General features: G+C 41.4%; 1 protein-coding gene across 1 annotated transcript; it reads right to left on the bottom strand.

The window, feature by feature from the left end:
* Positions 1 to 9,552: 9,552 nt before the first annotated feature.
* Positions 9,553 to 12,537, bottom strand: LOC130715028 (bHLH transcription factor RHL1-like). Its single transcript, XM_057565021.1, has 6 exons — positions 12,000 to 12,537; positions 11,787 to 11,906; positions 11,415 to 11,480; positions 10,948 to 11,013; positions 10,640 to 10,708; positions 9,553 to 10,206 (listed from the first exon to the last, which is right to left on the bottom strand). The coding sequence occupies exons 1-6, from the start codon at positions 12,414 to 12,416 to the stop codon at positions 9,850 to 9,852; spliced, it is 1,095 nt and encodes a 364-aa protein (XP_057421004.1). The 5' UTR covers positions 12,417 to 12,537; the 3' UTR covers positions 9,553 to 9,849.
* Positions 12,538 to 17,402: the final 4,865 nt, after the last annotated feature.

Raw genomic sequence — 17,402 nt, 5'->3', positions numbered from 1 at the left:
ACTAGAGGGAAGCGAAGATGAAAGAAGGCTTCAAGATTCCGATGGAGACTCATCGGACTCAGACCAAGAGGGTGGACAGCATACGACACATGATCTCCCTGTTAATTCTCAAGTGCAAGGTATGTTCAACCAACTTATCCTATAAATTACTGAATAATTTAATTGTGCATGTACTAATTTTTTTTTATGTCCAGCTATCCCAAACACCACACCATTTTGGGATTCTGCTCCACACTACTCATATATCAATTGGGATCATCCAGATCAGGAGACGGATTTTTTTCCTGGTACCGATGAGGGTGGATCGTGGGAGTTAGGTGATGATTTGTATGTTGGTTTACGTTTTGAGAGCAAGGAAGATGCCAAGATGGGCCTTAAGTATTATTGTTTCAAACACCATCAAACCTATAAGATGCTCGAATCCAAACCAACTTATTTTACTGTCAATTGTCGCAATCATTTGGATGGATGCCTTTGGAGGATGAGAGCACGCATGGACAAAAATATCGATAAGTGGGTTATATCTAGGTGGGTCGCAGGACCACACCAAGATGACTTCCGATGTCATATGCTCTTACATACTGGGTATGATTGTTGTCATGTATATGATTTCCTTGCTCTTAAAAGGAATATTAACTTATAATATCGTTAATATGTTACAGGCATGGTAGGTGGTCGGCCATCTGTCCCCATTGCAGCCATACAGGAGAGAATCAGCGGGGAACTTAACTACCAAGTGTTATACATGAAAGCATGGTTAGCGAAGCAAAGGGCACTTGCGAAGGTGTTTGGCAATTGGGAAGAATCTTACGCAGAGCTCCCAAGATGGCTTGGTTATATGAGTTCATTTTCCCCAGGATCCTACTACTACATTTACACAGATGCTTATATCGGTGCGGATGGTTTTGTTGATGGTAGTGTGCGCAAATTCCGTCGAGTGTTCTGGACTTTCAAACAGTGTTGCGAAGCTTTCAACTATTGTAAGCCGATGATCCAGATAGATGGCACTTTTATGTATGGAAAGTATAAAGGAACGTTGTTGATTGCCACTACTCAGGACAGAAACTCTAACATTTTACCGATAGCTTTTGCAATAGTGGAGAGGGAAAGTACGAGTTCATGGGGTTGGTTTTTGCGTCTGATAAGGCAACATGTTACTCAGAAACAAGGTATATGTTTGATATCAGACAGACATGCAGGCATCAAGGCCGCGGTAAGGGATGCGAGAAATGGGTGGCAGCCTCCAAATGCGCATCATGTGTATTGCATCCGCCACATTGCTAGCAACTTCAACCATAGGTTTAAGAATGCAAAGCTTAACCAAGAGCTGGTTATGATGGGTATTTGTTTGAACCCAATTATAGGATTTTTTTTTTATAAACAGAAATTTGTCACTTGTGCAGGTTACGAGCCATGTTTGTACCTTTTTGAACGGAGGTTGGCCAAGTTTCGACAGACTAGCCCAGCTATCCAGGCATGGATTGATGGAATCAGTAGGGAGAAATGGAGCCTCGCCTGTGACATCGATGGTGGTAGATTCGGCCACATGACAACCAACCTTGCAGAATCTGTTAATAAAGTGTTCAAGGGCGCTAGGAACATGCCGATCACTGCACTTGTCAAATGCACATATGCCCGTCTTGTAGATTACTTTGTTCAAAGAGGCATTGCTGCAAGTGATCAACTGCAGGCCCGCCAGGTATACTGCCACAAGGTCATGGTCGCATTAGCCAAAAATCATGAAAAGGCAAGTGCTCATATGGTGCGCACGTATAACGTGGAGCGAATAAGGTTTGAGGTCGAGGAAGGATTCAACCAGCGTACGCATCGTAATGGTTATAGGTGGAGTGTTCGGCTAGACGAGCGGACATGCGAGTGTGGACGTTTCCAAGCCTTCAAGTATCCATGTGATCACGTGATCGCGGCATGCGCTCGACAGTCCATTAACTATTATGACTTTGTTGACCCTGTGTATAAGTTGGAGACTGTAAGGGATGCGTATAAAGCTCAGTGGTGGGCCCTTGGAAATGAATTGAACATTCCTCCAGCAGGTGATGGCCCTCGACTTGTTCCAGACCCCACCATGGTGCGTGCTAGAGGTCGTCCGAGGTCAACTCGCATCAGAAATGAGATGGACCTGACAGAGTCACAACCAAGCCGACGAAATAATTCACTCCAGAGATGAACTATTTTACACTGTTGTTGTTGATTTCTTATCTTTGACTGTACGACCCATGATGTATAATAAAGTTGTCTAAGAATGAAACATCATTATGAGTTATTGATTTAAAGGGGAACCCATTTTTTTAATTGGAAACAACATAACTAAACGATGATGCCATACAACCTTCAAACAACAAACATTTTACAAACATGACAAAAAAACATTAAGCTTAAATGGAAATAAAAATAAAACACACATCAACTGTGATCTGGGTTCATGGAAGGATCATAACCACTCGCATGGTAGCATGTGAGGGATGCCTGGTTCAGATCGAAGTCAAAGGCTGCCTGTGTAGCACGAATCTCAGAATCTGGTGGATGGGCATGCTGCATCTCCGGTGAAGCACCTAGCAAATCATGTAAGGCCCCCTATCCACGCTGGGGGCTAGGTGGGGTCCCCCATGAGGAGGGTATAGACTGGCCATCTGGGGTGAACCACGTGTCAAGCTGGGATCCATCTTGTTGAACCTGCGGCGCTGAACCGTGGTAAGGCTGTGACTCTGGAACTGGCGTAGGTTGGTAATACTGTTCAAACTCACGGGACCCACTACCACTGTAATGTTGCTCATGTTGGTAAGGTTGCTGAAATGCGAATGATGCCTCCTGTTGCTGAAATCCTGAAGCATTACCATGTCCCTGGTACGAAGACCCATCACCACTATAGTGGTACGATGTGTAGGAATCACCAGTATGGGTGGGAGCCAACCAAAGTTGCCCGGAAGGCAGCTGTTGGGGTACATCAATTACAACTGGTTTAGCTTTTTCTTTATGTTTTTCCCGCCGGGAGAAATCTTGTCCTTCTTTCCTTCCGAGCTTTGGGTGAAAATTTTGTGCTACCTCAGGGATCTGAACAGACTCCATTGGCGGCGCTTCTAGCGGGGGAATAGTGATCCGCCCCATCTCCTCGCATAACGCGAGGCAGTGCATGGCCCGCTTCTAAAGGTTATCAATTGTGTACATCCCTTGTCCGATCAGCGGCAGCCCATACCAGATGTGATGGATATTCGCAGCCTACAATTAGAACAAAATAAAATGTTGGGTAAGCATTAAGCATAAATTATATTAAAAAAATTATAGATTAACATAAATTCAATAGATTACCAATTGACCCAATGTTGCTCCTTTACGTGTAAGCCAGCGACGAGAGTGTTGTGAATACCACCTCATGTATTGATCACTGCCTTCTGCAAGCCTTATTAATCTAGGGCCTTCAACCAATTGTTGTTGTTTGTTTTCCCAAGCTACAATAAAAGGTGTCAACTTATCAACCCAATCCCAATCATGTTTCCCCGACAGTGACATGTCATGCACCTTATTATCTTGGAGAGGTTTGTTAGGAACATGTTGCTGAAATCCAAATTGTTGCATCACCCGATCAGGCTGATGCCATTCAACAATAAAAAATGATATCATGGGAGCTATACATCTCCACAATTGCATATTGTCCCGACATATTGGAGGTAGTTGCTGCAAAACACTATGTGGATAAGGCATCCACACAAACTACATCCACAAGAAGAAAGAGTTTAGACTTGGACAAATATAATATCGCAGTCATATATCTTTAATGACAGGTACTCACTTGTTCAGTTTTAAGTGTGTCAAGGTAATGCCTCCAATACGGCAACTGATACTTTATCCATTCCGCATCTTCTTTCCACCTATATAATAAAAATAAGTTCGGTTGATATATGTTAGAGAAGCTTGGAATCTGTAGGATGATCAACTATTCAAATTTGAAGTAACAATTAGTTGCATACCTGGCTCCAAGAGGGCAACCTTCTTTGATAACGTGGAGTTCTTTGAGGGGGCCAACATCAGAAAATCTCGTCCAGACCCAGAACTGGATGAGTTGTACACAACCGCCACCGATCTCCACACGTGAGATTTTGCTTGCATTACACATTTCCTTATATAGATGGGCAAGTACCGCAGAACCCCAACTATATTTTCCAGCTTCATGAAAATTCCTCAAAAGAGGAAGATATCTCAGAGGAACATGCGACCCGCTATGGTCAGGTAAGAGAAAACCTCCAAGCATGCGCATGATGTATGCACGTGCATAACATGCCAAATCCTGAGGATTGTCAATGAAGTCTACCACATTGTTAAAATTCTCATTTATCCACTTCATTTTCAACGCACCTCCTCTAATAGCATCTGCTAGGGGGTCTCTTTCCTAAACATTCTTCAACGATGACAGGCCAATTGCAAGAGGTGGGACCTGTGACAACGTCACCATCAATCTTCAAGCCCAACTGAATTGCAATATCTTGAAGAGTTATGGTGCATTCTCCGAACGGGAGGTGGAAAGTGTGCGTCTCGGGACGCCACCTTTCAATGAACGCTGAAATCAAGGGAGGGTATGGATAAACATCTGAGACTAGCGCACAGTGGTAAAAACCCGCAGCTTCAAGGTGACCTCTGATTGTGTAAGGCCCGAGTTTTTAAGTTCATGCTAAGTGAATAAACTTCTTATTCACGATTAGGGTTGATGTAATGTGAAGGGAAACCTGAACGAAAGTTTATTAAATGAAATATATGTATGAAGGAGAAAGTTCAGGAAAAGTTCAAGGATTTCATTATGATCGATAAAAGTTATAGCACGATCGTTACACGCTTAAACCTAGGTCAGAAACCCTAGTATATAGCTAATTTTCACTTTTAGGCACGATGGCAGTTAATTCCAAAAATCTTCAGAGAAATGTTAGAACTTCTCTTCTTCCATATATAACAATCGTTTCGAGGCGAAACTCTAGGATCTACGAACGTCCGATTCCAATCATCGGAAGTTTGCCGAAACCGAAACCCTGGTATTTCAAAACCCTAGAATCACCCGACTATGGGGACTTTATCTATTCAGAGCTTCAAATGGATATTCTACACGCGTACACCCATTTCTCTTGATGATTTCAATCTTTCTTCCGAAGGAAGTTTTCTATTCCGACATTCGATGCAAAAAGCAACTTATCGGGTAAAATAGTTTTACACCGACTTTGCACCGACTTTGCATTAGTTGCCAAAAATACAAGGAGACATCTTCTTAGTTTAGGAATTCCTTTGCCAAAACATATCTAATAATTCACGGAGAATGACGCCGGAAAAATCAGATTCGCGAAACTTTCATTTTCCCGCGAATTTCCAACCTTTATATATAGCAAAGAAAGGAAGAAAAACTCAAATTCTCCTCCATTTCTCTCTTCAAACCCGCGAGCTTCAACAAGGAAGAAGGAAGAAGAGTTTTCTTCATTACTTGCTTGATCGTTGATCCGTTAGTCGCTGCTTCAAGGTTTCGAGGTATAGTTGCTAATCCTTACCTCTGATCGCTTTTTCCATAGCTTTTCTGTAGTGTTTTCTGAGTGGATAGTTTATGGGTTTTTGCAAAACTATCCTGAATCTTTCATTTCTGATTCTAAACCTCTTCTATATGTGCCCAAGATCACTTCTGCCGGATTAGATTTTCCGTTATGTCGCCGGAATTCCGCCGGAATCAATTCTAGCCTAAAATACCCATTTATGTAGTTTTTGAGTAAAGTTCCAACCTCTAGGCTGAAAACTATCGCCTTAGCTTAGTGCTAGTAGGATTAGTTGTCATAAACGTCGTTGGTGACGTCCCTGCAAAATTTTATTTTTGGGGTTTCAGTTTTGAAAATCCTAAGTTAAAAATCATGACCAAAATACCCCTGCGACAGTTTTTGATCCGATAATTTTTCCGAGTTCAGAATACCCTTAGTTACGGCTTATGAAAGCATAGGAACCAAGTTTGTTCGAAGAAAAATCGAGCCTCTTAATTGTGTAAAGTGGCCGAGCCTATTAAGGGGGGAGGAAGAAATTTCCTTTTTCCGAAAACTTGTCTTTTCGCGCTAGATTATCGTACCTTAGAGTATAGATTACTTCGAGTAACCTTAGTAAGTATCGATAGCTTAGTTTTCGATAGATTCTGATAGTATTCTGTGATTTTATTATAAAGGTGCTTTTGAGGATTTCCCCGAGGACCAACACTTTGAGTGCGAGGAAGCACTAGTTGATCATTCTGGAGAACTTTCAGGTGAGGGCTTCTCACTGAATCTCTAGTTAATGCTTAGGGTCGATGTTTCGACATTGTTTACTGTTTATGCACTGAGATTGTGTGTGATTGAAAATGTTTTCTGAGGCTTCGGCTGACAATGTAGATGATTCATCTACTGAATGTTTTTGAAGATTGACTTACATGCTATGTGCTATGTGGGTAATCTAGGATGTGTGGTGCATGCTTTATATGCTAAGTGCTAAGTGTTTATGATGCGATTTATTGATATATGACATGTTGTTGATTGTGATGATTTAAATATGCTCTGTACTGGAAATCTGAGATTCTGAACGGTGAGAATAGCGGGCAGGTCATGCCGATTTTATTTTGAGAGTTTTGAGAAAGTTTGATAGGACGAACGAGGTTCGGGCCTTGTATAGGGTTTATGGATCGAGACATTCTCTGGAGTCATTTGGGGATTCGAAGATCCCGAGAACTTATAGGAATTGCGATAAGACTAAAAATGATATTATTTTGAAAAGAAAATTCATAAGACATTAAACAACCTCTAAATCTTTAAGTAAGGGTAATAATCTCGAAAGGAGGCTTTGGATGAAAATCATAGTTTTGGAAAACGAGAAGTGTCGTCGGATCCAAGTGTTGAGTCTGTTGTTGATGTGCTGTTGGAGCAGCGTTTGTTATTGTGCTGTTGGAGCAGCGTTGGTTGTTGTGCTGTTGGAGCAGCTATGTTGTGGGGCTATCCTGGGGATAAGTCCGGGGAACCGTTAGTTCCCGAGTATGTGATACTCTTGTGCTGTTGGAGCAGCGATGTGTGTTTGTGAAGTGTGTCTTTTGTCGCAGAATCGACTTTACCTTAGGGTAAGCTTTTAGAAACTTTAATTTACCTAGAACACGTGGCGACGTGTCGAGTGAGATCGGAGACGTTGGTTGACTAATCATCCTGCATTCATGCAACATTAATGGGGTATTAACACAGGACGTACTCTGGACCTCGTCGGATTCCAAAATGGTCATAAGACCCGGATTTCCGTGATAGAGCGTCTGTAGACGTCTCTTGTAGCAGACCAAAATGGCAGACCTACGGGTTACGGCTGATCTGACTACCGTTGTTGTTGGTGTAAGAGGCACGCGGGCCGAAATGGCACCACCGTGGCTGGTGAAGGGCTGATCCGTTGATGTCCATCCGTTCCGGATTGCATATTGGTTGACTGGGTTAACCTGCATACATATCACGCAACATGCATACTGACTTAGTTGATGAGTGTGGTTGCTATTTGATAAACTTACCTGGAACATGCTAATTGGTATTATTGTCGTTATGATTTTGTGGAACATGCAACCCTAGGAATGATATCTCTAGTTATAAGCTTAAGTGGCTATCTATTATTTGTACCTATTGGGTTTATTATCTACATAGTTCTTTAGAGTTGACCCTCGCGTCTTCTGTGTGTGTTTTGGCGGACAACGCCTTTTGTCAGATGAATATTGCGGACTGGTACACCATGGTCCACCCTTCGGGGGGGATTATGTATGAGATGATCGATCAGGACGACCCCGGGTCGTGGGTGGTTGACCCCGCGAGCCACCGAGCGACGTATTCGGGGCGTATCATGGAGGATCACGTGGACAGTGGAGGACTTCTGAGGTCAGGAGTGTTGAGGCGATGCTCTATCAGCTTCAACTTGCCACCGGGCGTTCATTGTGGACCAGGACTTGGAGGACCACCACCACCACCATTGTCTTCAGACGAGGAGGATCCCTCAGAGGAGATTCCAGTGGGAGTGCCTTCGGCAGGGTCTAGTGCACCCACCGTTGCGATCATCGATGATCAGGGTTCGGGCCCTAAGCCCGTGAGTCCAGCATCGGAGCGCACTGCGGTTGCGAGGGGAGGACGGATAGGGTTAGTAGACTTGGTCGTTCTGGATTCTGATTCAGACGACGATCATGCTAGCACATAGTTTTGAGTGTTGGTATGAGCTCCTCGAGTTAGGATTAGTGTAGGAGTAGAGTTTTAGCTCTGACAGTCTTGCTTCATTTGTTACTTAGGGGACAGGGTAGATCCGCCTATAGCTTTTTGTGTGGTTTCCTTACGGGAATCACAGAGAGTTGGTTGGACTTAGGAGGTCTTATTTTCAGGCCATTGGGTCAGCTGATTCTCAGTTTTGAGGGATGGTGTTGCGGGCACTTCACCCTTTTCATTTGGTTTGTATATGTTGCCTTCGGGCGTTACACTTTTCTTTCCGTCACTGGAGGTTTACTCGTGACGAGGTTACTACTACAGCGGGGGCTGTTTATATATTGTATATTAGTTCTATTGCTTTTCGCTTTTGGGTTTTATTTAATTCATTCTTGTCTTAGTTATTATCGAAAAAAAAATATTTCACGTTTTTCTGCATTAAGTTTACTTTTGGTTACTAAAGTGACGCCATCGAAATCGGGGTGTTACAGATTGCGTTGGGAACGCTGCGTATGAGTCTTTCTTGCACAACTCGTGAATCACGTAATCGTCGAACTTTGAGAATTTTATTTGTTTGTCCATTCCAGACTTTATCTGAAATGTGTGATCCTTTCTCAGTAAGATACAACAAACTAGTATTTGTGGGCCCAGGATTGATCGCCAATTCTTCTGCCATTGAAATTTTACAGAAACTAAGTCAAGTAAATTTATGAAGGTTTGGAGAAGAAATGAAGTGAAATAAGGTAGGTTTGGAGAAGAAGGAGAGTGAAATGAAAGGGTTGGGGCGAATTTACTTCTGGCGGTCCTTTTATAAGGGTTTAAACCGCCAGAAATGTTATGAGGCATGCGCCTCAGTCAACGCGTATCATGCATATGCTTGGGTCCACGCGATTCCATGTCTTCTTGTCTCCCTGTCCCCCTGTCACGTGGCAGCCATGATTGATGTGCCTTGACTTCGCTTCTTCGCAAACGCATCAAGCAACCGCCTAGGCTGGCGCGCATGTCATGATTCAGACATGATTCAGATTCCTCCTTGGGAATGAATGGAATCTCTGACGGAAAGAAATGGCTTGCATTCGTGTCATGTGGGGCGAATGACACATTTGAGATTCGCGTTAGGTGGAGCGGATCCCACCTCCTTGCCACGCCCAAAAACACACCATTCCTGTAAATTCCATTTTTTTCACCCCTTTTTCGTAATTTTTTTTTTCGCATTATTCATATTTTTTTTTCGTTGTCATCGAGATACTATATTGATTAGAAATTGTGAAGCGAAAAATAGGAAAATAAAAGTAACATAAGTGTAAGAGGATACTAATAAAAAACACCATTGCCAAAAATATGGAGGAAAAAACAAATACTATAGAAAAAGATCGGATCAAGGAATAGAAAGTTGACAGAGTTGCGATTAATTAATTAACTCAAAGTTGAAACTAGAAATAGCATCTATCAAAGTCAAGGCAAATACGACGTCGTCATTGTAGGTCCACCCGATGATAGTGACGTTTCATTTTCCTAGACTTTAGAAATTCCACCACCACGTCATTTTCTGCGTTTCTTCAGCACGCACTTCTTCACGTCCAACAAACAAAGCAAAAGACATTTCAAAAAAAAAAAAACAAAAAAAACAAAGCAAAAGTCAACCAACGGACGCTGCATCTTTGACAATGCTGTTCGCGGACATGCCGGGAGAAGAGGGCCCATTATCACCGTTGGATCCAATTACCGGGCTAGGGTTGTTGTTGATGTTGTGGCCCGCGTTCATCAAAGGGTTCCTGGCGTGACACGTGGCGGCGGAGACTGCGGTGGCGAGGGAAATAGGCATGAGGCAGAGACCTTTTCCCTGGAGGTACTGCATGGCGGAGCCCATGTCTTCGTCCATGAGCTTGGCCACCTGCTGCTCCGTCACGGTGAGGCTGTCGTTGGAGGATGAAGCTGTCATCTTCTGGGAGTTCCGGGGGTGGGACCTAGTGCCGTTACAGTCGCCTCCTCCTGCCTGCAAACACAACAAACACGTCAGTGAGTGAGAGAGAGAAAAAGAGGAATCTGAGAAAAAGTGACCACGCGTGCTGCTTTTGGATTGTCGTTTTGTGGTGATTGAGAATTTCGGAAACTGATTGATTGATTGATTGGAGTAGTGTACTACTACAAGCCAAAGCCATCAACAGATAAACAAGAAAACAAACTAGGTGTGAGATGACTCATCACTTCCTCCTCCGACAGCATTTCATGGATCATCGATGCTGCTTTGAGACTGCTAGCTAGGTTATATTCCTTTTTTTAACATTGATATTAGTCTTTCTTATTATGGAAATCCTCATGGTTCTGTTTTTTTTTCCAATATCATCATCAATTTCTATTTTCCTATAAAACTTTGGGAGATTTATATGTATGGAAAGAAATTGATAAAATGTAGGGTTATTTAGTACCTCGGAGGACATATCAGCGACAAGTGGAGCGACGGCCGATGCTCCGCCCAATCTGCTCATGCTCAATACCTATCACCATTTAAATGTCGATTATTTCAGATTAGAATTTGAAGCACTACTACTATGTAGATAAAGAATTCAGGATTGAAATAAATAACTTAATACTTAAGAAATATGAAATCAAATTAAGAAAAATCATATCAAAATTATTTATGTCACACACATTTTTACATATTCACATTTTAATGGAGAATATTTGTATATTTTAGTTTCCCAAAGAATGTTGATGAAACGGAGGGGAATCTGACCTTGACTTGGACTTGTAGGAACTTCACATAATCGATGATCTCATCCAACATGGAGGCCTTGTCTGTCTGTCACTCCATAGACCAAACAAATATTTCAATTTCAACAAGGATTGACCCATAACATTATGCAGCAGTATAATTACTATAATAGTATATGACCAAATTGTCCCTCAAATTTCACATACAAAAACTATGCAAATCCCAGCTACATACTTCAACTCCCTAAGTATGTTTATGCAATGGTTAATGAAAATCTAAACGCACGGAATGAATTCAACTACTCAATTGGAAGTGCTGTGCTCTTGTAAGTTATGATTATGAACAATGGATTAATTTCAATATCAGTTTTGAAACTTATAGTAATTAATAAGTATCACTAAGTTAAGCATGACTCCTATTAATTAATCAACAAAAGAGAACTTAACTGGGGATCGATTTTAATTTAATTAATGTTAAACAGGGTTTACCTTGTTGGCATTGGGAACCAGTTCCTGCAAAGCCTTCATCCTCTCTGCGATCCTTTCCCTCCGTAACTGCCATACACAATAGTACAATAACATCAAAGCAAAATAAAGAAAACAAACCATTTATTCTGTCCTATTAGGGATATTTTTCCTTTTTAAATGCAGAATCCTCAGTCCAAATTAAATGCGGTTGTTATTCTGTCAGGCACTGACGATCCCATTTTCTCTGAAAAACATAACGTTTTAATGTTGTTTTTGGAAGTATTCTCACAAGGAAAAAACGACCACTGAAATTCCCGGACTCAATTTTCTCGGCAACCAAACATGTTGAAAGAATTAAATGAAGCTAAGAAAGTGAGAGATAAACTGACATACCCTCTCTGCGATGCTGTGCGGGTCGGTAGCTTGACCTCTCCTAGCCCTCACCCTCTGCTTCGGCGGACCCGGGTTCCCAGCCGCCGGAGCCTGGTTCGGCGTAGCTCCAAAACTCTGCCCCTGCAGTTCAAAATTCAGAAACCAAAATGAACACACATCATGAAGATCGATCACAATAACGTACACTTCAATTTATGAAATAGAAAATGGAACCTGAGGATGTTGAAAATGGTGAGTCTGGTTGGACTGTTCCTGAATCGATCCAGTGAAGCCGTTGAAGCCGTCGTTCGGGGTGGACTCAAATCCTCCTGCGCCGCCCAGCGACGGCGGCATGTGGAGGAGTCCAGAATCAGCAGCGGTTGACATGAGGAGCATGAGGGCTTTGTCACTGATCTGGTGGTTACGGAACTTGGAGGCGAGGTTAGCGTGTTCAGCGTCGTAGGGGAAAGCAGCCGCCACATTACCGTCGGCGGCGTCGAGGGACCAGGGATTGGTGGTGGAGAGCATTTGCTTGAGGAAATCGTCGTGAGGAGTGGGTTGAAAGTTGTTGAGATCATGATGATTGATTTGGATCTGAGGAGAGTCGAAGAGGGAGTTAAGGTCTTGCTGCATTTCTGGTGGCGGCTGCATGAGATTGAGATGAGAAAGTGCGGGGTGAGGAAGTTAGAGAAGAGAGGGATAGATAGTGGGGGTTTAATTTAATGTAATTCAATTTGAATCTTAGTTAGAGAGCTAGAGGATAGAGATGTTGAATACTTTGGTTTGGATATATATAAAGGTGAGGAAGGTTTTACTATTTTAAGTTTTTTTTTTTCCTTTTCTATTTTGCATTCTTGCGCTTATCGTGTCTCTTCACAAGAGGCCAAATATGATCTTCTCTGGGAGGTTGTCACAGCTGGATTGCTAGTGCCAAGTGTAGGGCTTCTGTTAGATTAACATGTTTTTACATGTTGAGGCTGTGTTTACTTTGCTTAATGATGGGTAGACCTATGGATGTCTAAGACAAGCAAATACTAATGGGGGAAAAGGAATATAAGAGAGGTAATGAAAAATGTTGAATTCACACTTGAATTACATCCACCTCTAGGGATATATAGGAAATGATGAGAGATAAATGAGGGAGATTGTGAGTGATGTATAATAGAAAAAGAAGAAAGAGATAAAATAAAATTGGTGAAAATGAAATTAAAGAGAAAGTAAGATATTAAAGATGAGAGTTAAGTGATAGACATGATGTGAGAAAAAGAATTATAGAAGAGAAGAACAAGTGTATATGATGATTATTGGTGGTACATGTAATTCGATAGATCGATATGATGTAAGAGGAAGAGGAATAAGAGGGAAAATGCGGAAGGACTAAATTAGATGGTAGAGAATTTTGAAGGATTAAAACTAATGTAAAAATTATACATGAACACCTATATTTGTCGAGAATTGCCAGCTGAACAAGAGTCTAGGTCAAACATATTTCAAAAATGTTTTATAAATCATAAAAACTATTTTCAATCAAACAAAATCTTACGGAGACTAAAAACTATATATGAACAATTTATTGAGACCGTTTTGGAATATAATGTAGAAGCTAGAGACTAAAACATATTTAACATTTGGTACTAAAATGTTAAAGGACCAAGTTGATAAATAATGAATCCATTTAGTACTAAAATTAGGTTTTACTCTAAAATCAATAATCTTCTATATATATATATATATGTAAAGCTCACTTGAGCTTTTGCATTAAACTCATTAGCAAAGAGTATTAAATGCATTAAACCATATAATTCTCAAATTAAAAACTAAAAAAAATTATTGTCAATATTAAAAATTAATTTTGTTCGGGAGACTTTACTCCTTTTTGGTTTCCCTCCTCGCATCACAGATCTCATCATGTGTGGTGTTAGCTCCTCCTCGCTCTCGATCCTTTGGAATGGCTCTCGTCTTGAGAGTTTTAAGCCAGGGAGGGGGCTTCGGCAAGGTGACCCTTTATCACCGTATTTATTTGTTCTTTGCATGGAACGCCTATCTATCCATATCCAATCCTTGGTAGACAGGGGTAGCTGGAAACCACTCAGTGTTAGTGTAGGAGGCCCTTCAATTTCACACCTCCTTTTTGCGGATGATTCCTCCTTTTTTGTCGAGCGTCGGGCTCTCAAGCAAGGTTGGTGGCGGATGCGCTGAAGCTATTCTGTGAAACCTCAGGTTTGAAGATCAATATTCCCAAGTCCAAAGCCATCACGTCAAGGGGTGTGCGACCAGAAGTGCGAGATGAGGTTCGTGATATTGCACCGATTCCGTTTGTTCATAACCTTGGTAAGTACTTGGGTTTCCCTCTTTCAGGAGACAGGAGAAATAGGCAAACCTTCAACTACTTGTTGGATAACATCCAACGCAAGATGATAAATAATGTAGAAGCTAGAGACTAAAACATATTTAACATTTGGTACTAAAATGTTAAAGGACCAAGTTGATAAATAATGAATCCATTTAGTACTAAAATTAGGTTTTACTCTAAAATCAATAATGATAGAAGTAAGAGAAAACACGGGTCCGGATCCTCTCCAGTGAAATTCTCTCAATTTTTCTCCAGTGGACATTTGTGGTGGTTTTAAACCGCCACAAAATTTTTCCAGCTGCCACAAAATGCTGCTGAAAAAAATTGACAGACTTTGTGGCAGCTGGCAACATTTTGTGGCGGTCTAAAACTTGAGAGAATTTCACCGGAGAGGATCCCAACCCTACACACACACCTTTAAATTATTGGACAAAGCGCTAATGACATGTTGAGGAGACCAGCAGAGACCTACTCCTGGATAGAAGCACTAGATGATCTCCTTGAAAAAGATTGTCTACTAATTAACTTATATTTTACGGGACACAAGAGGATTTAAACCCTTCAACTATGAAAAGATAAAGGCTTAAATACTCTTTTGGTCCCTGAAATTGTAAAGGGAATCAAACCTGAGCCTTATAAAATTTTCACATCAAATTGGGTCCCTAAAATTGTTTTTTTAATCTAATTGGGTCCAAAGTGTGTTTCAGCATGATGTGGCACGAATTTTACCCAATCAGTATTTCCACATGGATTTCTTTTTTATTTTCAATGCAGATGTGTAAATGATTTTAATAAATTAAAATTAAATCCAAATTGAAAACGTAATTTCTCATCTCTATTCATCCCACACACACAAACTCCTTCTCATCTTCCCTTTCAGGTGCAGTACCCACACCACCATGCAACTCATTCCTCTCCTCAACGTGAATCCGAACCAGTAACATGAACCCAAACTCAGATCTGAAACGACAAATTAAACCCAAACCAGAAACATAATGAAGAAACAACGACCCTCATCTGAAACCATCGTAATGACCGGCACAAGATCCATAACAAACACGATGGTGGAGTGTTCGTGGTGGTGCGAGTTTGTGGGTGGTGCCATCAATTTCTCTGAAACCACCCCTCACCCACCAGGCGTTGCGGGGAGTTCACGGCGGAGGGAACAGAAGGTACTGTCGATGCTCTCAAATTTGCCTCCGGCAACGACAACCGTAACTTCCAATCTCCCACCACAGAGAGAACGAGTTCTCCACCGCCAGAAATCCTCCGCCGCTGTGGTATTGGTGTGAGAAGAAAGTTAGCCAATCCAAGCAAATTGGGTCAATTGGTATTTGTAATGAAATTGAGTGAAATGAATTGAAGTGATACCTGCACATAGCTACCCTAAGGTTGTGTTTGGATGGGGGAATATTTGAGGGAAATGTAATTTTAGAGGGTATTTCAAATCCCTTCAATTAAAATACCCTGTTTGGATATTTAATGTGAGGAATTCTCAAATTACTAGTAATTAAATGAGGTATTTTACTCAATAGAATTTAGGGTAATTGAAATCACCTCAAAATAGGAGGAATTTCAAATTCTTCATCTCTCCCTTAACCCTATCTAAGTTTAGTCAAAAAAATTAATCTCGGCCAAAAACTCAAAAATCGGTCCAAACCCCTAAAAATTGGCCCGATGCTTAAAAATTCGGCCGAAAAACTGAAAGTTGGTCCAAAACCCTAAAAATCGGTCAGACTCTCAAAAATCGGCCGAAAACTCGAAAGTCAGCACAAAACCCTAAAAAATTGCTGATAACCCTAAGAATCGGCCGAAAACTCAAAAATCAACACAAAATCCTAAAATTCGGCCCGACACTCAAAAATAGACCGAAAACCCAAAATCGGCCCATAACCCTAAAAATTGGCCGATAACCCTAAGAATCGGCCGTAAACGTGAAAGTTGGCCTGGAACTCAAAAATCGACCCAAAACTCAAAAATCGACCCAAAACTCAAAAATCGGCCGAAAACTCAAAAATCGGCTCAAAACCCTAAAATCGGCCCGACTCTCAAAAATCGGCCGAAAACTCGAAAGTCAGCACAAAACCCTAAAAATAGGCTGAAAACCCGAAAGGTCGGGTTTTAGGTTTTTCGGTCAATTTTTGACGGTCGGGTCAAAACCCTAAAATCAGCTGAAACTAAAAAATGGGCCGAAAACTCAAAAATCGGCCGGTAATCCCAAAAATCGGGCGAAAACGTGAAAGTCGGCCCGAAACTCAAAAATCGACCCAAAGCCCTAAAATCGGGTGAAAACCTGAAAGTCGGCCCAAAACCCTAAAAATGGGCCTTGCTCTCAAAAATCGGCCGAAAACTCGAAAGTCGGCCCAAAACCCTAAAAATCGGCCGAAAATGTGAAAGCCGACCCCAAACTCAAAAATCGACTCAAAACCCTAAAATCAGCCGAAAACTCGAAATTCGGCTGAAAACTCAAAATCGGCCCAAAACCCTAAAAATCAGCCCAAAACCCGAAAGGTCGAGTTTTAGGTTTTTCGGTCAATTTTTGAGTGTCGTGCCGATTTTTAGGGTTTTGTGCCGACTTTTGAGTTTTCGGTCGATTTTTTAGAGTCGGGCCAATTTTTTGGGTTTTCGGCCGACTTTTGAGAGTCGGGTCGCTTTTTAGGGTTATGGGCCGATTTTGGGTTTTCGGTCAATTTTTTTGTGTCGGGCAGATTTTTAGGGTTTTCAGCCGATATTTGAGAGTCGGGTCGATTTTTTGGGTTATGGGCCGATTTTTGTTTCGAGCCGACTTTCACGTTTTCGGCCTATTTTTAGGGTTTTCTTGCCATTTTAGGGTTTTGGGTCACTTTTTAGGGTTTTGTGTCGAATTTTGAGTTTTCGTCCGATTTTTTAGAGTTGGGCTGATTTTTGGGTTTTGGGCCGATTTTTGGGTTTTCGACCGACTTTCGGTTTTTCTACCACTTTTTAGGGTTTTGTGTCGACTTTTATGGTTTCGGTCGATTTTTGAGAGTTGAGCTGATTTTTAGGGTTTTCGGCCGACTTTCGGGTTTTCGGCCGATTATATTAAGATAAAAAAATTTAAATGAAGGAAATTCAATTATATTACCCAAACAAAGAATTTTACAATTGAGGGGAATTTCACCATTTTATCCAAACAATAAAATTTGAAATTCAAGAGAATTCAATTGAATCAATTGAATTCCATAGCATTCAAAATCTCTTAAATTTCTACAATCCCTCATCCAAACACAACCTAAGAGTCCACTTGAACTGGTATTGATTATATT

The sequence above is a fragment of the Lotus japonicus genome, chromosome 4, assembly GCF_012489685.1.
Source record: "Lotus japonicus ecotype B-129 chromosome 4, LjGifu_v1.2".
Taxonomy (NCBI): domain Eukaryota; kingdom Viridiplantae; phylum Streptophyta; class Magnoliopsida; order Fabales; family Fabaceae; genus Lotus; species Lotus japonicus.
This window is presented reverse-complemented; position numbering and strand designations above follow the sequence as displayed.

Excerpts from the sequence above, each read along its gene's own strand:
- LOC130715028 (XM_057565021.1), bottom strand. The coding sequence starts at position 12,416 with ATGCAGCCGCCACCAGAAATGCAGCAAGACCTTAACTCCCTCTTCGAC. Across the intron at positions 11,481-11,786 it reads CGCACAGCATCGCAGAGAGG|TTACGGAGGGAAAGGATCGC; the intron begins GTATGTCAGTTT and ends TGTGTATGGCAG. Across the intron at positions 10,709-10,947 it reads TCCTACAAGTCCAAGTCAAG|GTATTGAGCATGAGCAGATT; the intron begins GTCAGATTCCCC and ends AAATGGTGATAG.